The sequence below is a fragment of the Penicillium robsamsonii genome (genome assembly GCF_028829455.1).
Source record: "Penicillium robsamsonii strain IBT 29466 chromosome Unknown utg000003l_segment0_segment0, whole genome shotgun sequence".
In the NCBI taxonomy this organism is placed as follows: domain Eukaryota; kingdom Fungi; phylum Ascomycota; class Eurotiomycetes; order Eurotiales; family Aspergillaceae; genus Penicillium; species Penicillium robsamsonii.
The window spans coordinates 3,696,707-3,720,847 of NW_026643221.1; the positions used below are offsets into that span (position 1 = coordinate 3,696,707).

At 46.7% G+C, this 24,141-nt stretch overlaps 9 protein-coding genes across 9 annotated transcripts; 2 read left to right on the forward strand and 7 right to left on the reverse strand.

Moving 5' to 3' along the window:
* Window positions 1–47: 47 nt before the first annotated feature.
* N7447_006128 (uncharacterized protein) lies at window positions 48–750 on the reverse strand (the record flags this gene model as incomplete). The annotated part of the gene is made up of 3 exons (XM_057230390.1): window positions 48–542; window positions 600–641; window positions 697–750. 3 exons carry the CDS (start codon window positions 748–750, stop codon window positions 48–50), a joined length of 591 nt encoding a protein of 196 aa, XP_057085480.1.
* A 526-nt stretch (window positions 751–1,276) lies between these two features.
* Window positions 1,277–2,710, reverse strand: N7447_006129 (uncharacterized protein; the record flags this gene model as incomplete). Its single annotated transcript, XM_057230391.1, has 2 exons — window positions 1,277–2,395; window positions 2,450–2,710. The coding sequence occupies 2 exons, from the start codon at window positions 2,708–2,710 to the stop codon at window positions 1,277–1,279; spliced, it is 1,380 nt and encodes a 459-aa protein (XP_057085481.1).
* Window positions 2,711–4,504: 1,794 nt separating this feature from the next.
* N7447_006130 (cytochrome P450) lies at window positions 4,505–6,321 on the reverse strand (the record flags this gene model as incomplete). Its single annotated transcript, XM_057230392.1, has 5 exons — window positions 4,505–4,703; window positions 4,762–4,925; window positions 4,988–5,072; window positions 5,143–5,168; window positions 5,230–6,321. 5 exons carry the CDS (start codon window positions 6,319–6,321, stop codon window positions 4,505–4,507), a joined length of 1,566 nt encoding a protein of 521 aa, XP_057085482.1.
* Window positions 6,322–11,307: 4,986 nt separating this feature from the next.
* N7447_006131 (Amino acid permease) lies at window positions 11,308–13,101 on the forward strand (the record flags this gene model as incomplete). The annotated part of the gene is made up of 3 exons (XM_057230393.1): window positions 11,308–11,512; window positions 11,574–11,591; window positions 11,651–13,101. The coding sequence occupies 3 exons, from the start codon at window positions 11,308–11,310 to the stop codon at window positions 13,099–13,101; spliced, it is 1,674 nt and encodes a 557-aa protein (XP_057085483.1).
* Window positions 13,102–13,364: 263 nt separating this feature from the next.
* Window positions 13,365–14,875, reverse strand: N7447_006132 (Major facilitator superfamily domain general substrate transporter; the record flags this gene model as incomplete). Its single annotated transcript, XM_057230394.1, has 4 exons — window positions 13,365–14,153; window positions 14,225–14,485; window positions 14,538–14,635; window positions 14,698–14,875. 4 exons carry the CDS (start codon window positions 14,873–14,875, stop codon window positions 13,365–13,367), a joined length of 1,326 nt encoding a protein of 441 aa, XP_057085484.1.
* Window positions 14,876–16,734: 1,859 nt separating this feature from the next.
* On the reverse strand, window positions 16,735–18,018 carry N7447_006133 (putative phosphatidylglycerol specific phospholipase; the record flags this gene model as incomplete). Its single annotated transcript, XM_057230395.1, has 1 exon — window positions 16,735–18,018. One exon carries the CDS (start codon window positions 18,016–18,018, stop codon window positions 16,735–16,737), a length of 1,284 nt encoding a protein of 427 aa, XP_057085485.1.
* A 1,056-nt stretch (window positions 18,019–19,074) lies between these two features.
* N7447_006134 (transketolase family protein) lies at window positions 19,075–21,389 on the reverse strand (the record flags this gene model as incomplete). The annotated part of the gene is made up of 4 exons (XM_057230396.1): window positions 19,075–19,947; window positions 20,005–21,002; window positions 21,070–21,179; window positions 21,235–21,389. 4 exons carry the CDS (start codon window positions 21,387–21,389, stop codon window positions 19,075–19,077), a joined length of 2,136 nt encoding a protein of 711 aa, XP_057085486.1.
* Window positions 21,390–21,720: 331 nt separating this feature from the next.
* On the forward strand, window positions 21,721–22,947 carry N7447_006135 (NAD(P)-dependent alcohol dehydrogenase; the record flags this gene model as incomplete). Its single annotated transcript, XM_057230397.1, has 3 exons — window positions 21,721–22,009; window positions 22,061–22,689; window positions 22,744–22,947. 3 exons carry the CDS (start codon window positions 21,721–21,723, stop codon window positions 22,945–22,947), a joined length of 1,122 nt encoding a protein of 373 aa, XP_057085487.1.
* A 197-nt stretch (window positions 22,948–23,144) lies between these two features.
* Window positions 23,145–23,625, reverse strand: N7447_006136 (uncharacterized protein; the record flags this gene model as incomplete). The annotated part of the gene is made up of 3 exons (XM_057230398.1): window positions 23,145–23,247; window positions 23,297–23,341; window positions 23,393–23,625. 3 exons carry the CDS (start codon window positions 23,623–23,625, stop codon window positions 23,145–23,147), a joined length of 381 nt encoding a protein of 126 aa, XP_057085488.1.
* Window positions 23,626–24,141: the final 516 nt, after the last annotated feature.

The following is a 24,141-nucleotide window of genomic DNA, read 5'->3' on the forward strand; positions in this document are numbered from 1 at the left end:
ATTTCTGTTGAAAGTACAGAATTCTCAACACAGAGAATAGGTGGGATCTAATTTGGGCCATCGTAAACCATCTTCGCAATAACCACCTTGTTCTCCTTGGTGGACCTAATGTTTCGAGTGAGATATCTCTTTCCCTCGAGCTCTTCAAATCCCCAAATCACTTCCGCGTCCCACCCCTTTGACGAATTCAGAGCCAATTCTTGAATAACCATGCTGGTCAAGCTAGCTACCTCGATGACTTTGCGGATGGACTCTTCCAGTACCTCAGATCTGTCGATGAATTTGAGCTGCATCTGAATATCTCCGAAAATAGGCAACGAAAGGTCTTGCTTGCTTCCATTGACCAGATAGCTTCCTTCGCTGTCAAATCCACCTGGATTGACAGTTTGTGTGATACGAAGACTTGTGACTGAGTTCAAGTTGTCGGCCAGAGCAGAACTTTCATCGCACTTTTCATCTATGCACGTGGAGGTGGTCTGGCAGATTTGCAAGGAAAGCCGGGCATGTCGCAAGACCTTTCGGACAACCCAAGGTACGGCTTGCTATTTCCTCTTAGTAAAGCAAAGCCAATATCCATCTCAGCTCACTATTGCTCCTACCAAGACCATAATTTCATCTGGGTCGGTTGACAGTTTTCGGTTCTAATCATCATATTAGAACTTGTGCCAGGCAACTAATACAATGGAGATAGCATACCAATACCCAGGTTCCAGTAAGATCAGGAATGCCTTTGAAATTTGGTGCAGACATCGTGAAGGGTTCAAATTTGAAAAATTAAGTTGGGATGATTCTTTTCCTCTTTTTGTGAGGTGTCTCTCTCTGTGGTTGTGAGACTAACCGTTCCTTTTAACAGTAGAGAATATGCTCTACACTATACCCCAGGGGCCTTTATATAGATTGTAAATCAAGACCGGACTCGGACTCGGTGTCCGAATATGCAAGGGAAGCTTAGTGCAGGTATCCATTATTGCAAAAGGCTAGACAGACCGTCAATACCATGACCTTGGATTGAAAAGAATCGAACGCGGCGTGGTTTCCATTCCAATTCAATATGGCTAGTTTCTCGCTCGCGTGGTAGCCTTACATCGTCCCTTGTTCACCTGGTTTGTGATAATCCTGAGTGTGGGCAAGCAGTACCGAGCTCTATCTAGATGCGTTACTACTTTTCTTTCTCAATTATCTATAATTTTATTACCCTACATTTATAAGTCCTAAAAGCCAGCAGGTGTAAATCCTTTTAGAAAGCGTCTAGGACATTGAAATACCATACATACAATTAGATAACGGCTGGGTCTTTAACAAGGTGCCGCAAACACTCCATTATTTCCATCAGAGACATCTCGGAGGGATCTTGTTCTTGTGCTAGGACAATGTCGCGGATCGAGGTTGACCAATCCTTCTGGCGGACTAATTCCGATGGATCGAACCTTCGATCCTCTTGTAGTTGAGCTGAACTTGTCCGCAATTTAAGTGCCCGGTCAAGCTTTCCTAGCATCGTTGAGCTGAACTCAACCAATAATTGAACTTGGGTAATGAGATTTCCATCCAAATGAAACTGCCCGAACCGTACTTTCGGTAACAACAGAATTGTAGCTGCATCAACCGGAGGAATGACGAGAAAAAGCTGATACAGTCGCATGAAAACAGCTCGATATATACGAACTAGAGAGCAATGTCCCTCCAAAATGCCAAGCCACAGAGCTATATCGCATTTCAGGATAGTGGGAGCGGTCGCTCGATCTGGAGATGTTGTCGTAGTGTGGTACCCAGAATCATGTGGGGATACTGTGGCGGCATATTCATCCAAACTATTATCGCCAGCGTCCGGAAGAACAAACAAAGAGTCATCATATCCAACGTTCTCCGGTTTAAATCGTTGTGTAGGAAGTGTAATGTCCAAACTCTCTTCCTGTGTACCACACGAAGAATGAACGATTGCCAAAAGCCAAGACGAGTGATCAAGAAGGCGATATATCGGAAGGTCGAGTGTTTCAATTGCCAAATTAGAATTTTCGTAAAAAAGGGATGAAGACTGAAGGAGCATGGATCCAGTTTCGAACAGCTCCAAATCTTCAAGAAGTCCCATTTTCAATCTCAAGAGGCTCTTGCGAATATCCTTCGTAGAGTAGAGAGCTTCGTGGCTTGTTGTCTTTGGGGGAGGTTTGCTTGTAGTTGGAAGGTTTGGGTGATTTACCCATGGAGGATCCGGAAGGTCCTCTATTGCAAAGAGAGATTCGTTCTCGCCGTAGTTGAGATGCTTAGGTTGAAAAGGCTGGGGGATTCCCATTTCAGTGGCTTGCCTCGCGCCTGGTGGAACATCACCTGTAAGAACAGAAGGAAAGCAAGAGTTTGCCTCGTACAGATATATTTGATCTGACGGAATCCAGTCAGAAGCCTATAGTGGGTGATTGTCAGTTGGTGAGTGACGTGCCCTTCGGTTTCAACTTACCAAGCTATAGGGATCGGTTGACCAGTTTGGTTGATGATGACCCCATTGCCCAACAGGAGGCATGATGTTTCCCAAGTCTAGGGGCATATTAAGCCCAATATCGTCTGAAGATGAAAGCATGCTGCCTTCAGGAAAAACCGGCATTGACGGTACTCCTCCCCAGTAGTGGTGCTCGTTCGTATTGTGTCTCCCTAGGATTCCAGTCGGAGAGTGCAACGACTTCTTCACTCTTGTAGCAGACGTTTTGTGAAGAATAGACATTGATCCATGCCTTTGATTGACTTTTTGGCTCTCACGATCATCTCGGGGAACTTGAGTCTGCCCATGGGTTGAGGGTAATATGACCGGCGCAGGCTGGTTCATACTTGTGATACATATCTCTTGAGCCTTAAGGCATCGCTCACAAGACATGCCATTCATGTGATCGCGCTCGCATCGCAATTTCTGCCCGCGACAACGATCACAAGCGGACCGGCGAGAGTGTCGATAATTGGGGGTTGGATGCATTGTAAGGCTCATGAGATGAATGAAAAGACAATGTTCCCTACGGCTTCTGACAATTGCAAAGATAGACAATTGATGAGAAGCTACCAAGGGCAAATATGTACTTTGTTCTTGCACTGGAATTGGATGCAATACATTAACCTAACAATTGGCTCGAACCATTCCCATGAGCACATCTAAACAGACTTCTGGCTCGAGGAAACGTAGTTCCATTCAAAATTAGTTCCATAGAAAAAGGCCAGGAAAGCGCGTGGTTTGGTATCACTGCGCTTGTATACCTCTCCCTTGGAACATGATCCACAACATTCTTGGACATGACCCTACATGGTGATTGGGTTGGGTACTCTCAATTTTGCATGTCGAATTCTCAGGTGTGACAAGTTATAAGGTCATAGCAAGTTAAACCTCTCACAACATATGTATAGACATGCGGACATGCAGATAGAGGTTTAAGGGTATTTTCCTGGCATCCATGAACTGAAGGCTGAGCCCCAGAGTCCTGGTACGAGGTGCATCAAGATTCATGGAAAATGTTACACCATGCTCAAATGGGGGGACCGTATGGGAGAGCATATCAGTTGTGATACAAAGGAGGTGGATATTGTTTCACATAGCGCTGTATCTGAAACGTGAGGTCCATTTCATGGTGAGTGACCGAAAAGGTGAGACGCGTACGGTCGTTTTACCCGCGTCGAAGACCTAGGAGGAAATCGCGATCAACAGCTTATGAGATTAAATAGAAGACAATACGAGAACTAGTCTCAAAGACGTAGGTCATAGCCGGCTACTCGGAGGTATTGTAGTCCCTACGTTGTAGGCATTGGAGGCGGGCTTGACGCCACCAAGGGAGACTCCCGCCCAAAGATTATCAATCATGCATAGACCACCATAAAAATTCATCTTAATACCCAATAAGGAGTAGATAACTCTGATTTGGAAGATTGCAGACCGTGTTAAGCCCGAGGCCAGATATTCGGAGAATTAGGGCGGTCCTAGGACCCAACTGAGAACCTTCTGGCTCGTTGGTTCTGGGCCCGTGATGTTTTCTTTTTCTCCCCCTGTTGGATTTCGTATTTCGCCTCCACATCCTGAAATCCACCGACTACGGAGTATTTTGTTACCAACTGTCGAGGGGCGGAGAATGCAAAGTAAGGGGTTTAAAGCCTGACCACGCACCCCTGGCTAGAGCGCGGCTGGTTTTCGAACACTGCAAATGTCGATCGATTATAGGACAGCAAATAATATGTACAATTCAAGGACAGATGTATCTACCTCCTTGTCTATTCTTGTCGTGTAGATCCCCCGTGCGCTTTACGTTTGAGGTCAAAAAGCCGATGGCATACGTGGTTTAAATTAAGGCTGGCAGCCGCTTATACCCTGATTTGCGCCTAATCTATCCGCCAGACCAGGGCCCATCGGAAGGTTTTGGAATTCTGGCGTAACTTCTATTTGAGCTAGCCTTCAATAGCACTCTCGGCCACTTCAATTCTTCATGGAACTCGCTTAGAATCGGACAAGCATTCACTAATAAAGAACAAAGCCGAAGACCCTTCATGGCGACTTTTCACTCTGACCAGGACGTCCATTCACATCCTTTATCATAACGCGAACACCCTGACTTCCTTTGCGTGGGTGACCAACAAACATGTCTCGTGCGGTTCGAACGTCATCTACTGTAGTCTCGTAGAGCTCCATCTCAAATTCCCGGAAAATGGTGGCAATTGCTATAAGGATCTCCGCCCGTGCAAGCCTGGTCAAAAGATGTTAGTACACGATTGAAATTGAACTCTCCGAGGATATTAACATACGGGATGCCAATGCACTGTCTTGATCCCTTGCTAAAAGAAACCAGATACTTTTCGAGGCCTTTCCTCTTCGCTGGGTCCATCCATCGCTCTGGAACGAAACTGTGCGAGTCTGGGAAAATATCTTCATCGTGGTGGATAAATAGGCCGGTCATCCCCACATATGTCTGGTGTATATCGTCAAAACAAGACCTGAGCAACCACAAACAAGTGGATCAAGATATCTTACCCCGGGAGGAATGACCCAGTCCTTGTAAGTCATAGCTTGATCTGGAGAGCTGCGTTGAAGCCTCGTTCCCACAGCGTTGGTGATTCTTCATGAATATTAAATAAGCAAATAGTAAAGTAGCCCCTGGGGGGCTAAGAGACAAAAGCTGTACATACCTTAAGCCCTCGAGCATAACAGAAGTCTAATGTATTGTTAGATCTTTGGCATTTCATAAGCTCGACATTGCGAATGGAGAAACTTACGAGGTATGGCATTGCTTCGTATTCTACCAACGTCGCTGTTCTATCGGGGTCGAGTCGGTTAAGCTCATCCCGCAGCCTTTGTAACTTGTCTGGGTTGTTAAGTAGATGGAAGGTGAGTGTCGTCAGATTCTTCGCAGTCGTTTCTCCTCCTGCCGAGATGACGGTGAAAACCTCTTGACTCAAGCGGCCCGCAGCCTTTTCCTCTGAGGGAAGTTTGCTGTCTAGCAGCGCGTGAAACAATGTACCTTTCGGCACACTAGCCTTATCATCTGTCAAGTTCCCACCGGCGGCTTGACTATCAATGACCAATTTCGCTAGTCGCAAACTTTCGAGTCTCTGATCAACTACCAGACCGATGTGAGGGTTGATAATCACAACCAGCCACCGTGGAAGGAGCTCGAACAAGCCGAAGACCCAGCGAAACTGTTTGAATTGAACCCCGACCCGCACAATTGCCTCAATCGTCTTCGACCACTGTGGTGTGAAATCAGGGTCATCCAAATAATGGAACGATTCACCCATAGTATACTCCGCAACTACGTCTGTCGCGTAGGCATTGAACGCATGATAAACTTGCAGCGGTGTATTTCTCTCCTTCCAATTTCGCATTCCTTTGAGCAGTTTATCAATCATTCCGCGAATCATAGGCTCCAAGTGCCGGATCCGCTGGTGAGAAAAGAATGGGTTCATAGGTTGTCGACGTATCCGATGGCGGCGGTGATCGACTGTTCCGAAAGAGGAGGCAGGTGCCCCAAACATGCCAGTCAAATGTATGTATTTGTCCCTCGGGTTATCTCGAGAATATAAGACCTCATAGTACTCTGGATCGTCGATGTGTATTTCAAAGGGACTGATTCTCACAACGGGGCCGTATTTGCGATGCATCTCAGCGATTCGAAAAGTGTACTGGCCTTCGAGGAACGAATCATAGTAGAACTCGTACCACATTGTCATAGCGGCCAGCTTTGGTCCAGGGAAATGAGCGAGTGGTGAAAGCCATAGCCGATAGGCTGCCAAGCACACTCCATAGGTCACTCCAACCACGACAATGGCCACGATGGGCTGTTTGATAACGGCGTTCCAAAATTCCATGCTCCGTGTATTTAAGGAGAGAGGAGAAACACGTTGTGGGCGAGGAAAGGTGCAATTAAAGCCAATCTTCTAGTTCACGGTCGGCAGCCTTTTTCCATCTTCTTGAATTCTCGCCCCACACATGTCAAGAAGTACAAAGTACATTCAATGGTACAACTAGACCCTATGAATGCGAAACGGTGATTGGAACCCATACCGTCGGTAACATCCCGCGTCAGTCCTTTGTGGATAGAGAAGGAGGGAAATAAGAACATCTGGGGCCTCGTGCAGTAGCATATTCTGCGACCTATCGCGGCACATCCGTGACAGGAGAAATAGTCGATTACACGGTCATTAATTCGGCCGTGGGTCTCAAAAATGTGTCCGAGTTCAGGATCATCCATTTCACTCCTTAGGAGAGGTTCGGGTTGATGACTTCCAAGCCCCGTTTAAGGGCACGGGGCCTCGGTGGAACCCTCACGGATCCATCCCGTCCCATCCCCGAAGGACAAAGCGGCGAGACTACCGACAGCTGAAGAACCACAAGGTAAGAGAATAACAATGATAAGATACTCTGAGTGAAGGGAGATTTTTCGCATCTTCTTCCCATCATTCATTTTTCAAAGGGGTGATATCGGCAGTGAAGTTAGGGTGTCATTTCCCAATTGGGAGTAGCGGAACTGTCAAAAAGGAGAACCCACAGACAACGCCTTTGTCCAAAGTTGATTCAAAGTTCAAACACGAAACTTTGATGAAATGGTGGAATATCATGGATGGTTCTTATCGGAAATACGGTCCTAATGATAGAATCTTGAGATATGCTCAGACGCTGCGAAACCATCAGCATGGGAACTCCTTCGCTGATACACACGGCACAGTCAGAGCAAATAAGCAGGCGTATAAACAAATCCCAAGAGCATGGTACTTCTCCCAAAGTGTCGTAGGAGGTAAAATGGCTGGGTTGCACACAAATCCTTGTGGGTCGTAGTCATACATATGACATATTACGCCCATCTCCATAAAACATGTTTGCTTCCCCGAACACCTCGTATTTCGAGATGCTGCACTTCCGGAATTTTTTTAAGACCTTGCAAGCCATCATTCACTCCGCAGGGGAGGGAGCGTCGGAAATAAGTCCCGCCCCCTCGGCAGTCTCTTAGCTCCCGTGCTTCCGTGCCAGGTTTGTCTAACGTTCGTAGGAGGTTTTTCTTCCATAACTCGTTCCCATCTGTAAAGTAGAAATGTGTAATTTCCTGTGCAGTCATGCTCGGGTATTACACCGAGATATGCGTGATCGCTAAGGTCCGAATGCGCGGAAACCGAGCAGTTTATACTTGCTACATATGTACGTAGATAGCCTGTAAGACCTACTATTATCAGTAATAACATCATGAATTTTGACTTACCAGCAGATTCTTAAAACTCAAATATAATCGATTGATTTTTTTATCCACCTAACTATTCTCCCACTATAGCATTCCGAGGATGATAACCGCTTCGTCGATCACCGCCGTGAGTATGCACGGACCGACTGAGAAAATAATGGGAATCCACGAAAGGGATGGGAATAGCTATTAGGTCAATTGAACAAAGTTCAGAGACGAGTGTGGCTAATAGACGTCTCCTCGGGTTTTTACCGATTCGCTTTCCCCAGGATCTATAGGAGACAGTGACATCCAGACGCGAACATATGGATGTCCGCCATTCGCTATCACTTAGCCTCGAATCCCGTGTACGGTGGTAATTTGGGACTAGGGAATGATTTATAAATTGAGCGTAGCATCGTTAGAAATTTCCCGGATGTTTTGATGCTCCACCATTTTGGCAGTCAACAACAAACGGATACCTTGATTCCTGCACGTCTGCGAGGAGAGTTCCGAATAACGCTCGGTCTTACTGAGCCCGACCACGGAAGTGATGTGACATTCATGTCTACTACCGCTCACTAAATTCGGGGAGGGTTTGGATTCACTGGAACAAAGAAGTGGCGGACAGGGGCGCATCACTGTACTCACTTTCTCATCTTTACGCGAACATCTGGCCAAGCAGGATCATCACAAGGCATTACTACGTTTTTAGTTTCTCGTCACACAAAAGGGGTTCGCATCATTAGTTACGAGTGGACATTGAACATGCCCACTAACCACGTAACAGTGGAACTGAATAGTGTATGGGTTCCCGGATCGGCGGTTTAGGATCGGTCGACTAGGGACTAGCCATCACCCAGACATTTGTGCACGAGAATAGAATTCATTAAGCAGCCGGCTCCTGTGAGCCACACAATACTGCCTGGACCGAAACATCGAGCGCGCACGCGCACGGAAAACATAGGGAGAGAGGGGAAAACCTTAGCTGATAATCAGGCTATCTAATTCCCGGTCGTTGAGTTGATTACACAGGTGGAGATGTTGCGATTGTTTATCTTGAAGACAATCTGGGAGATAGATCGTATTGTGACGGAGTGCCAGTCGTCCGAAACCCAGCGGCCGCCGTGGGTTGAAATTGAACGCCGTTTTTCCGATCAGGTGGTCATGTATAACTTCTGGGCAAATCGATTATGCTGTTAAGCTGCAGACCGAGCAGCTCAGGTATGTGCATACCCGGCTGATCGTTAAGACATGACTAACTGATCAGATTCACGGGGGTGGATACTCTCGCCACTACCCCTTTCGGCATATATATCGTCATTTCCGTCGGTATTGGATCACGGAAGGCGCAGAGGAGATTCAGATGCACAAAATCGGGGCATACATATTTGGATTGGCTGGCCCAAAGAAGAAGGATATGAAACATAGTACTAAGACCTCAATGGCCAAGATTTGATCTGACCCCTGACCAAGTTAAGGTCGGGGCCAGGCCATTCTGACAGAAGTACGGCCGAAACCGCATCAACATATTACCTAGGTAACTGAAAGTAAAGTAAGTAGTGCTAGGGTATGAGACATGGCTGTTTCAGACGATATTTCGCGCATAGTTTTCCATAAACATAAATGTCAACTCGCTCTAAGTTAGAAGGTTGATGTTGGAGCCTTGTGGCCTGCTAGTTCAGGTGTCAACATGGCGGCCTTTGTTAAACTAACGTATTCGGTAAGCGAGCTGGCCATGTAAGCGGGCTGGCCACCCCCAAAACACATGTTAAATGCGATAAATTACAACTTGATATCGCAGCAATAGTAGTCTATATAGAGATTTCCTTGCATCCTAATGCTTTCTAGGTAATATCTAGCCTCCCTAGGGAGTTTGGGAAATATATATGTCTTTATGGTTAGGATATATATATTTCTGGCTTTTAGCACTGTAATTTTTAATACCCTGATAATGTACCTTTTCGATATCCCTAAGATTGATATACAGTATTCAAAATCCTTATCAATAGCTATCGACAAGCAGTGAAATCAAACAAAAGTATTGGCGTTGAGATATCAAGTTGTAATTTATCATATTTACTATGTGTTTTGGGGGTGGCCAGCCCGCTTACATGGCCAGCTCGCTTACCGAATACGTTAACCTAATGTGTGTTTAGACTGCGTCACTCGCTTGTGAAATACGTTAAATTACAACTTGATATCTCCACAACAATGTCCTTGATTGATTCCATAATTACTTGATGGCGGTTAACACGGATTTTGAATGATATAAATATTTTGAATGATATAAATCAATTTCAAGGCAATTGAAAAGTTGCAATATCATGGTATCAAAAATTACATCGGTCTAAGCCAGATACAAAGAGGGGAACACTTAGTGCTGTATGCTCTCGAGCATACGGGTCGATTCAGCACACGTAATTCCACTTTGTGCCTACCAAGACACATAAAGGGTTCTCAGACTTACGTCCAAAGAGCGAATTCAGAAAGGTGCAGGAGTGTGTATCCTTAATATGTTCTACTTGTAAACCTCCAGGTGCCCTACATAAATGATTACATAACTAAAAATCGAAATCTTGGAATGAAGAAAGGTGAGGTCAGTGCGTAGACGTCACTACAATATGCATTGTCATCACCAAAGTTATAGAAACTCTCTAAACTCTATAGTAAGGTTAGAACCTAAAAACCATTAGCCTACAAGGAAAAACTCACAGTTGAGATATCAAGTTGTAGTTTATCCCATTTACTAACTAACTAACTATGGTTAACGTAGTTCACATGCGAGTGGATCACACAAGCGAATGGATCACCGCAGAACACCATAGTTAAGGCGATAAATTACAATACTATATCCCAACAACAGATGCTTAGATAAATTCTGGAATTCGAGGGTATATTTAAGATACTTAGTATAGCACTTTGACAAAGTTTAGAGGAAATTTATAATAAAATATGAAAAATATATATGTTTACAGCTGAGATAGCTTAATTACAACGTAATTTATGGTATCGCCATTATTAAGCCTTTCAATTCACTTCAAAACTCTGCAGGCTATATAAGATGGTTATCGATCCATGGAAAAAAAATTTAATTCAGATTCAAGTTGTGGTTGTCAAAAAAAGCCTTAACTATGGTGTTCTGCGGTGATCCATTCGCTTGTGTGATCCACTCGCTTGTGAAATACGTTAGTTATGTAAAATATGTTAGGCCTGATCCCCCAGGCCGCAAGTTGTCAATTCTGCCGAGCTTGTCCCGTGATGGAAGTTGTTTAAATGTGGATCGTCGAGTTCGGTCCCTAAGCTTTTCAAGGAGTACTTCGCGTCAAGTAACTCTTGGGGATCTGTACTTCGGTTTAGTAGGTAATTTTTGACACAAACTTTGTAGCTTATAGCCATCAGTACTTCCCCCAGAAGTACTCCATACGCCTTCCTCGTTGGATCCTCCCCTTTCGGGTAGCATGACGCCACTTACCTAAAACATTTAAGATTTTTCCAATTTGCTCCACCCATGGAACGCTTCTCGGAGCTGCACCGAACCCGATCTCTGCAGAAAAATCTCTGAACGAGATCGAAGACCAGACAATCCTGAACCCCAAATATACAAATCCCATTCCAATCGGATATACCCCGTGGCGCTTCCATGCCCGACATGGCTACTCAAGATGCCTCCGCGGCACACGATGATAGCAAAGCCCCTGCAAATGCGATTTCTGCACAGTCGGACACAGATAATGCTTTCCAAGACACCAAGAAGTCCGATGCGGAGCAAAATCACTCCGCGAATCCCAATACTGGGGAACTGAAGCGCAAGCTGAAAAGCAGGCATCTACAGATGATTGCAATTGGTATGGCTTGGCTTTCTTGATAAAATAGATTACAGGAGTTGCTAACTTACTTCCGTGACAGGTGGAACTATCGGCACAGGTATACTCTATTGCCCTCACGCCTTCAGCTAGACGAATCCCAAAATCTAACTTGTATAGGACTATTTATCTCCAGTGGCACTGCTATTGCGACATCCGGTCCGGCAGGCGCGTTGATCGCCTACATCTTTGTCGGCTCCATCGTCTATTCTGTGATGAGCTCCTTGGGCGAAGTTGCAACCTATATCCCAATCTCCGGTGCCTTCACATCCTACGCAGCCCGCCTGATCGACCCTAGCCTCGGATTTTCCATGGGCTGGATCTATTGGTTCAACTGGGCTTCCACATTTGCTGTCGAACTGACGGCCACCGGTACCATCATTCAATATTGGGATCCTACTCTGAACATTGCCATCTTCATCGGAGCGTTCTGGGTGTTTATCACGGCCATGAACTTTCTCCCCGTCAATTTCTACGGCGAGGTGGAGTTCTGGTTCTCAACTATCAAAGTGGCCACTGTTATCGGCTTCATCCTTTTTGCCATTTGCATCGATGCTGGAGTTGGAGAGCAAGGATATATAGGCTTCCGCTACTGGAGCACGCCTGGAGCGTTTGCCTCGTACAGCACCGATTTACCGGCATCTATTGGCAAGTTCGTTGGCTTCTGGGCGGTTCTCATCCAAGCCGGATTTTCCTACCAGGGTACGGAGCTTGTCGGCGTGGCCGCTGGAGAGACTGAAAATCCGCAAAAGACGGTTCCATCGGCTATCCGCAAGACATTTGTCCGAATTCTTTTCTTCTTCGTTTTGACCATTTTCTTTATTGGACTCGTGGTCCCCTACACCAACGGCCGCCTCACTACTGCGACAACCAATGCATCATCCTCGCCTATGGTTATCGCCGCTGATTTGGCAGGTGTCAAAGTTCTTCCAAGCTTGATTAATGGCGTGCTCTTGTCCGTGGTCTTATCGGCTGCAAACTCCAATGTGTACAGTGGCAGTCGAGTCCTGACTGGACTGGCACATGAAGGATTCGCTCCTGCCTGCTTTAGCTGGGTGACCAAGCACGGTGTTCCGTACATCAGTGTGACATTCACCGCTTTGTTTGGTTTATTGGGTTTCATGAACGTTTCCAATGACGCTGGGCAAGTATTCACTTGGCTCGTGAACCTTTCTAGTGTTGCCGGCTTCATTACTTGGGCTTCAATCAATGCGTGTCACATTGCGTTTATGCGCGTATTGGCAAGCCGTGGCATTTCTCGCGATACTCTTCCATATAAGGCTATTTTGCAACCATATCTCGCTTGGTATGGTCTCTTCTTCAACATCCTGATCGCCCTCACCCAGGGCTTCACTTCTTTCATCCCACATTTCAAGGTGACCGACTTCTTCATTGCCTACATCTGCCCCATTGTTTTTGTGGTGCTCTATGTCGGACACAAAGTCATTGTTCGTCCCTCATTTGTCAGTGTGGCCGATGCCGATATTGACACTGGTCGTTTGCACTACGAAAAGGAAGTCAATCCCCCCAAGCCATGGTACTGGAAGGTGTGGGGCTGGGTTTCCAAGTAAATGTACATGCAGCGCATTTATCAACTTTGATCAACTTGTATTTTATATTTATTTACCGCAAAGCGTCTGCGCATGGATATTTGTAGTAGCATTATATAGCATCATTTTTGCAGATATCAATAAGCCATTATCACAATCATATATTTATCACCGTTATGCTCTCATAGCTCTCATTTAAGATAATACCTCCCGGATTTATGGAATAGCCCCTAGTCACGCCATGGCCGGCCCATGGGACATGGTTGTATGTTGCCAGCGATTTTTTATATCCAGTTAAACTGACGGGCCACCACAGAGAGGCCACCAACCAATGCAGTTGCGCCAGTGCAAACAACGAGTGTACCGTAGCCAGTTCCATATGCACCCAACGCATGTCCTTTCCAGCGATCTGCCTTGAGCAAAGCCTCACTGAGGGGCCCACTTACCACATTGCCAATTCCACGTCCTGTTTCCATGAACGGGAAAATGACAGTCGCGTCAGCTAATGGATTGGCTTTCTGCACTTCATTCGAGACTCCAGCCCAGGTGGAGGAGAAGCCGCCCGCGAGGAGACCATAGGCAATACAAAAGACGTATAAAGGCGGGATAGAGTCGGCGAAACCCCAAATGAAAAAGACTGCGAGAACGGTACCGACAGTCGACATCAGGATGCAGGTAGTGACGTGATATCGATCGGAAAGGAATCCCATGATCACAGAGCCGAATACTGTAAACAAGTTGACGAGGATTACTGTGAGAGACGCCATGTAGTCACTGGCACCTAGGCTTCGGGCGTATGTCGGAAGATAGATGGTCGGCAGGAAGAATCCGATTGCTTCGAGTGTGTTGCCGAGCTGGTAAATTATGAAGACTTTGTTGTACAAGAAATGAAAATTCAGACGGTGGTACGCAATTTCTGTTGTTTGCAGCCTCGGTCGATGAAAGTAGAGGAAAGGTACGGCAAGAATGAACAATGTCACTGATGAAATTTGAAGCGTGGCTTCAATCCCATACTGGTTCAACAGCCACTGGATGGCAAGTGGGAAGACTATGCCGGACACACCAGACCCGGCCTAATAATATATATATATCAGTTCGACTTGCCGTAAGGAGCTTATGGTGCGAAGTATATTTTGTGACTCACCCAGACAATACCAAAGGCAAGACCTTTTCGCTTATCGAACCACTCCGACATGAACAGGATGGTGGGAGTATAGGCAAAGCAACCGCCAATTCCAAAGCCAATTCCTTGTGACAAAATAAGATGCATGACGTTGGTGGAAAAGGAGCTCAGTGCCAAAGACAGACACATGATAACAACTCCTATAGTTGACACCCAGCGAGCGATCTTTGGCACTAAGATCATCAAAATGATTGCCAACGGAGCAACCAAATATGCAATGCCCTGGGTGTCGTGTTAGTGAGAGAAGGCAACCATGAATATGTGGGCAACGAACCATCGCACAGGTGCCGATAACTGCGATGTTATCGGATCCTTTAAATGGCGCATGTGTACTGTAGTAGTCTTGAAATATACCAAAGGCGAATGCGTAACCTACTCACGTGTTAGCTTCAACAGCAATTCATCTTCGACCAAGAATAACAATGATCACGTACCCCAAACAAGAGCTTCGAGCATCGCAGAAGCCATAAGGAACAGCCATGCTTGAACACCTCCATCAACTGGTGGCAATTTCTCGTCGTCTAAAATGATTCTGCTGTCGGACTGTTGGTCGGAAGGTACGAAGGTTGTTTCCCGGCTGGTGAAGCTGGGAGTATACTCCTTAAACTCCATGATGCAAAATATCACGAGTCTGTGATCACGGGCGTGGTAAGGATCAGGAAGCACAAGTTGTTACGTGCGAAATCCACGGGGGAAACCCTCCTTTGAAAAGGGTTTATATTCAACGCGGCTGTTTAAAAGGGAAGCCAGGATCGGCGTGGGAAAGGGAAATAAGCTAATGGAAGCTAGCTGCATGACGAAAGAAATCTCCCTGACAAGAGTCCTTCCAATCAGCATGCCAGGAAGGTAGTGAAAAAGCACATACCTGGAATCCAGGTGGACTGGGGTCCCAACAATGTGATGCTGACCCCCTAGATGTACTGATATGGTCAGTTTCACCAGTCACGCGTCTAAGTAGATTGAACTGTGGTGATTTCTCAAGTTTCTAGGTCTTCGCATGATGCTTACAGAAATTTCCACAATGAGGCATGTCTTCTATATATCATTATTGACTGCCCGAGAAGGTATTAAACACGATGTTGCAGCTGCTACAATTCGTGGCGTCGGCGATCAGATGCGGGATCCGCTCTAGAGATAGCCCGGAGAAATTACAACGGTCTCCTCGAAACTTGGCCCACTTTGTGAGTGCACAAACCGCTCCGCTCAGCGGATCAAAATGGGAAATGGAATGTTGATCGGGATCACTGCATAGCAGGGCTGGGGGGCTCGGAGAATTCCATGTTGATAACAGGCATCGGACCCGCTGTCATTGGCAGAGATAAGAACCGAAGGAGAGTTACTTTTCCCTTGTTGGACAAAGCTTCGTGGCTGGGTAGGTCCCATCGGTATAGATTTGTCCCACCTCAGAACGATGTCGTCTTCAGATGAAATTTTGAATTCTTTGCATGCGTTGAGCTTGTTCGTAGTCTACTGAACAGTGTCGACGTTAGAATCACATGTCTTTCAAGAGGCCATAAGCGAATGGGACAACATACAACATGCAGCCTTATACATGTTCAGGAGTCGCGGGGAGAGATTGATCAACATTCCAACGAACGGAGCGAACGAAGTTTATCATCAAGCCAGGCGGCTTTATCTCCTATTTTTATGCATTGGAGATTCCGCTACCATCATAGTCGAGGACATTGATGTCCATCAATTCTTCACAAACCGGATCTTTATCATAGCCTGTGGTTGCGGTCATCGTGCATGTAGTCTCGATCTTTTCTTGATTTGGGGAAACAGCTCCACCTTGCTTTTCACAGCTGCAGACAATATGTACGACCTGTCTTTCTATATCTCTGACTAACGAGTTTGACAGTTTATAGATGATTTGAGGTGACCCGCCCAGGTGAGGTCCCCGATATTAATATTATGTAATCGGATTACTCCAGCGCCCGCCCACCTCGACAGGGGTGTCCCCGGGAGGTCATCCTACCTTCAATTTGAATAACACAGTGCCCAACCCAATACGTACAAGCTATTTTACGCATGTTAATGATTTCCCGATATACATATATCTGTAGGTTATGACCAGCTCACATTGTTGCCAGAAAGTAAATAAAAACTCGGTAGTTACCCCAATTCTCCCGCCAAGGCATGCAATTGCATTGATCCTTTCATGATATTTAGGTGTAAGGGGGTCGGTTTGTAGAAAATATATTATTATTTTAACGAAAATGACTTCTTTGTCTTGGTTTCTTTCTCGAGCCTATTGCAGGGATCATTTTCAAAAGCCTTCGTATCCTCTACTTGAGGTATTATTTCATTGGCAAACACAAAGCAAGCACGGACAGGGCTTAGAGGGTAAAGTGCAACATTTGCGTAATAGATTTGTAGGGGGTGTTGATATTATATTTTCATTGTCATTAGATTCATTTGAGCTAGGAGTTCCGGACTGCGACTATTAACAAAAGATATGTAGTAAAGACCTAAAAGTTTGCCCCGTTTGGCAACGTTGTGGGAGTATCCTTTCGGAACTTGTTTGTGATCAAGTTCCCAAAGGAAGCCGACCAGTCCACGCGCGGGGATAAACTTTCTAATCCCCAGAGCTCGGAGACAAATTTGAGGATAGAGGTATGTGTGAACTCGTTCCCGTCGGTAGGCTTGTGCTGGACCCATCCCTTGGAAACCCAGGGGGAGATCAAGACGGTAGGAACGCGAATCCCGAGACGATCAAAGTGGAAAGTGTATTGCTGGCCATCCCGAGCGTTCTCCGTATAGGTCAGACTGTCGCCAGCGGGGACATCAGTCGGAGGCGAAACGTGATCAGCAAATCCCCCATGTTCATCCCAGGTCAGAATGAAGAGGGTCTCATTCCACTGCGGCGAATTTCGTACCGCCTCATAGATGCTCTTGACAAAATTCTCGCCCATATTGATTGGAGATGGAGGATGCATTGACATATACGAGCAACACTCGGGGTTGATCCATGTGAATTGTGGCAGTTTGCCAGCTTCGGCATCAGTGTAGAACTGGTCAATCGGAACCACTTTATCTTTGCCATTCTTCGCGGTCCAATCATAGAACATGGCGTCTGGCAAAAATGCGGGTTTGGACTGGGTCGAGTTCTCGTAGTTTTTCCAAGTGATTCCCTTCTCAGATAGCTGCTCGAAAATGGACTTTTGTGGCAGCGCAGAAGTCATGAAGTCGTCATCATTATGGCCATGACCATGTGAAGTGCCAGAGGTCAAGTAGGCGCGGTTGGGGTTTGTGGGACCTGGAACTGCGGCAAACCAGCGATCGAACAAGACAAAGTTCTGAGCTATGGTATTAAAGACGGGGATGTGTTCCGGTTTGAAATAATTGATCGCCTCGGCCGCACGCTGTAGGTCGTCTTTTGGGTAGGAGGTACGCTGCTCAGTGATGAAACCATTCATGGTGGACTTGGCTCCTGCAAGGGGGTGGTAGGTTCCAAAGACCTGCATGTTACCACCAGCAATGCTGTGGTTGGGGTCTTCCGACGCGATGTTCTTCGCGTTAGGGTTGGCGCAGACATGGTCTACTTGGGGGATGGAAACGTTGGCAGGATTGCAAAATTGAGGATTCTGAGGGCCGTCAATGCTGGCATCATAGTCAAGACCGCCAGCAAAGTGGTCAAAGGACAAATTTTCTTGCACCAAAACCACAATATTTTTGATGTTGCTCATACCCGACGAAGCGGGCATCGCAGCAGTACCCAGACTTAGGGCAACTAGGAGTAGAGAACGCGCCATGTTTGAGATGAAAGTAGAAAGTTGGAGTTGACGAGTTGACCGGCTTATAAGTTTTTTATTTTTCTTCTATTCTCTTTCAACATCCTCTTAAAAACTCCTTTCATACCATGTGGCTGCATGACCCCATTCTGCATACTTCCCACGCTCTTTCGGTGTCGATCAACAGTCCGCGTCGAGGCATGGGCCACGGGCTCATTATCATTGGTCCAGAACATTTTTAGCACAAAGAAAAAAAGGATCAGATGTTCCTGATTTTTGTGCCATCTGATATAATTCACACTGTAAATATTACATCCTTCCGAATGGTTATCGTATGTCCCGTCCAGCATCCTAATTTCCTAGTGATTCATGACATCGGGTGCATCAGATCAATCTAAGAATTATCTTCGACCCCCTTGTTTTCGGTAGAATGTTATTTGAAATCCTACAACGTTCTCGTCACCGCATATTCACTCCCTGCTGCATAGACTTTAGACTTTTCTTCGCTAGAAAATTATTAGCAAAGCAATAAGGTCAAAGTCCCTTGGCCATCGATTTCGGCGTGAGAGGTTGACCTTATGACTGTTATACTTCATTATATTTCTAGCGTGTTGCGCGATCAGTCATACCGCAGTGTTGTTCCCCTGTTCCCTAAAAAAATGCCACACATGTGGATCATCTCTACATCATCTCGCCCGTTTTGACTTGAGCTAAGTTGAGGGGTAAAGTCAGCAGGGAAGTCGATATGAACTTCACACGGTCGCAGGGTAGTTGGATCGGGTCACCTGGTACGGAGCAAAGGCCAACAACAGAGGTAAAGCGACAGGAAAGAGAATGAAAAGAAATCACTCAATATGAACACTGTACACTGTTGGCCCCCAACCTTGGCCAGACTTTCTTATCTCGTGATTGGTTCGTGCGTTTAACCTTAAAAAGGTTGCAAGCTCACCAATATATATACAACCGGATTTACAAAAAACGAGAATTTGCACAATTGTAAAGTAAATATAAAAGTTCATTAGCCCGACATCCAACCCATACCCCGTGAACGACGATCAAAAATATCAGACATGGTGCTCACAGGTCGACAAACTCGCCGCGAAGTAGCTCATCTTCCTGGATTCGTTCTAGGTACCTAGCCACCTTTGTTGTCAACGTTTCAATACCATACCCAAAAAACTTGTACGCCGCCTTGCCCGGGAGACTATGACCGAAGCGTGTCACGCAGATGCCCGCATCTGCATAACGTTCCCACCCGTTCGGCGCGTAGGGCTCAATCACCACAGCCGGTATGCCCTGGTGTCGCCGCAGCGTGTTGCGCTTGTATTCGACTGACTGTTTTTCAAATAGGCGCTGGCAAGGGAAGCTGACAACACGCGCGGTAATACCCTTCTGCACTTTTAGTTGCTCAGCAACCTCCACTGCTAGCGAAAGTTCAGCTCCAACGCCGATTAAGGTGACAGTAGCCAACTCAGATTCAGAGAGTACATATGCGCCAAGGGCTACGCCATCACGACGCGTCTGTGGGATCTGGGGCAATGCTTGACGAGAGGTTGAAATGATACTTGAAGTCTGCTTGGCGCTAATAGCGGCAATCCATGCACCGGCTGTCTCCTCGCTATCACCGGGACGGATATACAAGAGGTTTGGCATCGCACGATAGAGGTTTGCCAACTCAATAGGCTGATGGGTCGGTCCGTCCTCGCCCATACCAATGGAGTCATGGGTGGCGACGTGGATAATTTGGAGGTGCTGCAACGCACCCATTCGGACAGCGGGTGCAGCGTATAGGTAAAACATGAAGAAGGTCGATGTGACTGGAATGATGGTATTGGGGGAATAAGCGGCCAGACCGTTGGAGATGGCAGCCATGGCATGCTCACGGACACCATAATGAATATACCGGCCAGCATAAGTGCCATTGATGCCGCAGGTTGTTCGGAGGTCGGGCTAATGAGGCAGTTAGCAGTATTTAGGGCCATGCCAATGTCAGTAGTTTTGACTTACATGCTGGAAGTCGACTTTGCCAGGCCAGATCATGTTTACGGATGGTGAGAGATCCGCAGTACCGACTATAAAAGAGTTGACTCCTTTGGCAATTGGGTTAAATACTAGACCAGACGCCGCACGAGTGGCAGTGGGCTTCTCAGGGAAGGTGGTTGGAATATGTTCCTGCCAGTTGACTGGAAGCTCGCCGCGCACACGAGCCATGAACTCGGCCGCTAGATCAGGGTGCTGGACAGCGTAGTTGTTTACTAGCTGGTCCCACTCTTGAACCCACTGCTCTCCGCGCTCTGGAACTTCGTGGAAGAACTGACGAACAGATTCGCTAATGACAAAGTGCTCCTCCGGGTTGAAGCCGTAGGAAGCCTTCATATCATAGATACTCTTGGCACCGAAAGCAGCACCATGGGCAGTAGCGGTTCCAGCAACACTACTGTCCAGGCCGATAACCGTCTTGATATTAATAAAGGTGGGCTTTTGCTTCGATGCGCGACCTTGCTCCAATGCACGAACAATGCCCTCGATATCAAAGCAGCCATCTACCACCTCAATCACATCCCAGCCACAGGCGCGCATTTTTGTGTTCACATCTTCGGTGTTGGTAAGATCAACGGATCCATCACAAGTAATCTGGTTGTTGTCGTAGATGACAGTGAGATTGTTTAGACGGAAGTGCCCGGCCAGCGAAATTGCCTCGAGACCAACACCCTCCTGCAAGCAAGCATCGCCAACCATACACCAAGTATGGTTATTTACCACATCGAAGCCGGGGCGGTTGTAGGTGGCCGCGAGATTCTTCGTCGCCATGGCCAAGCCTACAGCATTCGCAAGACCCTGACCCAATGGTCCGGTTGTCACTTCAATTCCTTCATGTTCAATCTCTGGATGTCCGGGGCATAGCGCATCAACACGATCTGAGTGATATGATTTGAGCTGTTCAAAGGTCATCGCCTTGTAGCCCGTGAGATGCAGGAAAGAGTACTGGAAGAGGCAAGTGTGACCTATAGGTCGTTATTTGAGTATATAACACTCCCGGAGCGGTATCAATAGAAGAAATGTAGGACTGACCATTAGACAAGATGAAGCGATCCCGGTTGAAGAATGCCGGAGTGTGTGGTGCATAACGCATCACGTATCTCCATAGTGCAACACCGATCGCAGCCATACCAATAGCACCACTAGCATACAAAATCAGTATGTGCCAAAGGCAAGCCAGTATTGGTATGATCAAACCCGGGGTGTCCGCCGTTGAATTGTTGGCAGAGGTCTGCAATCAACAACCGAAAGGTCTTCAAAACCAAATCATGGTCCTTTGCCAGCTTGTGGACTATAGGCATTGCAGAGCCGTGGGCTCCGTTGACGCCATTTCGTTGAACTTCAACCGTCATTATAGAAGTCGTACAGAGCTGTGAAATTTCTAGGATATCTAAATTTTCAAAGCCGGAGGGGAATCTCATTGAAATAGTATTGCGAGTGGTGATGCTTAATATTTCCTAATCGGGCGATTACCCCCAGTGCCGACCCCACACCGGGGCTCACATCAAGTTGGGAAGTTCCAACCACCCAAAATAGGTATCTCGAGCCACGACTTACTAGTTCCCATACTCTCTGTGCTCCCATGTCCCCTTTAAAGAATACAAGTAGCTCACTTTTGTGAAGTCACACGGAAAACACACAAGGACTTTGGTACCCATCGATCAGCAAAACGGACAGCAGACCATGACAAAATCAAAGGGGGATCGCGTTCCCCTTAAAGTCTCCCATTCCAATCCCTCATTGCAGGTGACCGCAGACCACAAGCTCAAAACTATCGACACACCTGTTTACCCCCCTAAACCAGGGGAGGCGCTGGTTCATATCAAAGCAACTGGAATTTGTGGGTCTGATATTCACTTCTGGAAGACCGGGCGTATTGGAACGTTGGTGTTTGAAGGCGACTGCACCATTGGGCATGAAGCTTCGGGTATCGTTCTGCAGTGCGGCGAGGGGGTCAACCATTTGAAGCCAGGTAGATATGATTCTCTGAATGCGAAGAGCGTTTGAGCTGATAATTCGATAGGTGATCGAGTTGCTGTGGAACCTGGTGTTCCCTGTGAACGCTGTTTCCTCTGTGACGAGGGACGTTATAATCTGTGCGAGGATGTCGAGTTTGCTGGCGTTTACCCTTATGAAGGCACCATTCAGCGTTACAAGAACCACCCTGCCAAATGGCTGCACAAGCTGCCTGACAACGTCACTTTTGCCGAAGGCGCTCTTCTCGAGCCACTTTCGGTGGTGATGCACGGCATCAAGACGGCTGGTCTTTCGTTGGGCCGTGGTGTGGTTGTATGCGGTGCAGGCCCTATCGGCTTGATTGCTTTAGCTGCAGCTCGTGCCTCGGGCGCACATCCTATCGTGATCACAGATCTAGAGCCCTCTCGACTGGCCTTTGCGAAGGATTTTGTCCCGTCCTGCATTACCTATGAAGTGGATCGTACAAAAGATGCAAAAGGTAATGCAGAGGCCATTCGAGCTCTCTTTGGGTCTGGTGAATATGTTGCTCCGGAAACCATTCTCGAGTGTACGGGCGTGGAAAGCAGTGTGTGCACTGCTGTGTATACTGTGCGGCGAGGAGGCACCGTGATGGTGATTGGTGTAGGAAAACAGATCATGAACAACTTACCTTTTATGCATGTTTCGCTCGCCGAGGTCAGTTGTATTGGTGTTTCCGTGGAGTGAATATTCTTTTGCTGACTCTGCTAGATTGATCTCCGGTTCATCAACCGCTACCGTGACACATGGCCCCCGGCCATTGCCTGCCTGAGTGGTCGAATCTTAGACCTGAAAAAACTTGTGTCGCATGTCTTCCCTCTTGAAAAAGCCGAGGATGCGCTCCATCTTTGCGCTGATACACGAAACGGTAGTATCAAGGTGTTGGTGGTCGATGAGCAACAGGCATCCTTATAGATATAGTAATAAGAGATGTTTGTTTGGATCATTGAAAACCTGAGTGCCGCTAAGCTTGGTGCTATACAATATTGTTTAGTGCGGTGTAAAGCAGGACAACGGATGTTCAGCAATAAGGATTCATTTGATACTATAGACCAATTCAGACTATACAGAATTCTTACACTATCTCCCAACCTCCATACCATTGTATTCCCTCAAGATGGCTGGCAAAATATCGACTCGATGACCGGAATTGGGTCCTTGGAAGAGTGCTCTCCAGGGCTTAAGAATGTGTTGCGTCCTGTGCAGTCAGGGCCGCTATCCTTACTGTCAGTGAGGGTTCACTTGTTTTTGGGACCGAACTCACGTGAAAAGCCGGCATGGCTTTTTTAAAGACACAGTAAGAACGTCTCTGTGACCCGTTAGTCTCCGCCGAAACATGGTAGCTGGAAATCAATCTCACTCTTCCTCAATCGGATGACAATCATTCAATGGCACATCAATACCACGGCTCTTCTCGGCTGTTTCAATGCCCACCTGCATGGCCCTGTTAGTAATAGGGCGAGGACTTCCAAGATGAATATGCGCACAATTGTTCTTAGGGGATTTTTTGCTGCCGATACAGAGAGAAGCATCAAGCTTAGAACCGACAACTGTTTGAGGCCGTACATGACGCAGATGACAAGCAGAGACCATATAATAGTAGATCCGAGGGTATAGAAGACTTGACAGTGCCTGGAAGTATAATCTAGAAGGTAGAGAGCTCTTCCTGTAAGGGGGGTGCCATCTGGCTTCCCCATACCCCTTGCGTCTATTTATCCTGCAAGTGCCAGGGGTCACGGCCACCTGCCTTGTAGGATCACATCCCTTTTTTGCAGTGATATTCCCTGCACCGATTACTCTAGAGATCAGAATGTGATTTGAACTGTACGGGGTACGGGGTATATCGTAGGTTGCGATCAGGGTGCGGCGTCAATGAGTACTCTCGAATGGGAGATTGTGAACTGTATAGATATCTATAGAAGATCGACTAAATTTTGCAAGTCGTATGGCTTAACTGACAACAAATACAAATGCTTCTGTTGCCAAAAAATCAGAAATGTCCCAGGAGTGTCAAGAGAAGTGAAAGTACATAGCCGATTCCTCCGTTCTCCGTTCTCCACTTCAACTGTTAACTTCAATCTTAACTAAAAATCTTTTGGGGATTCTTTT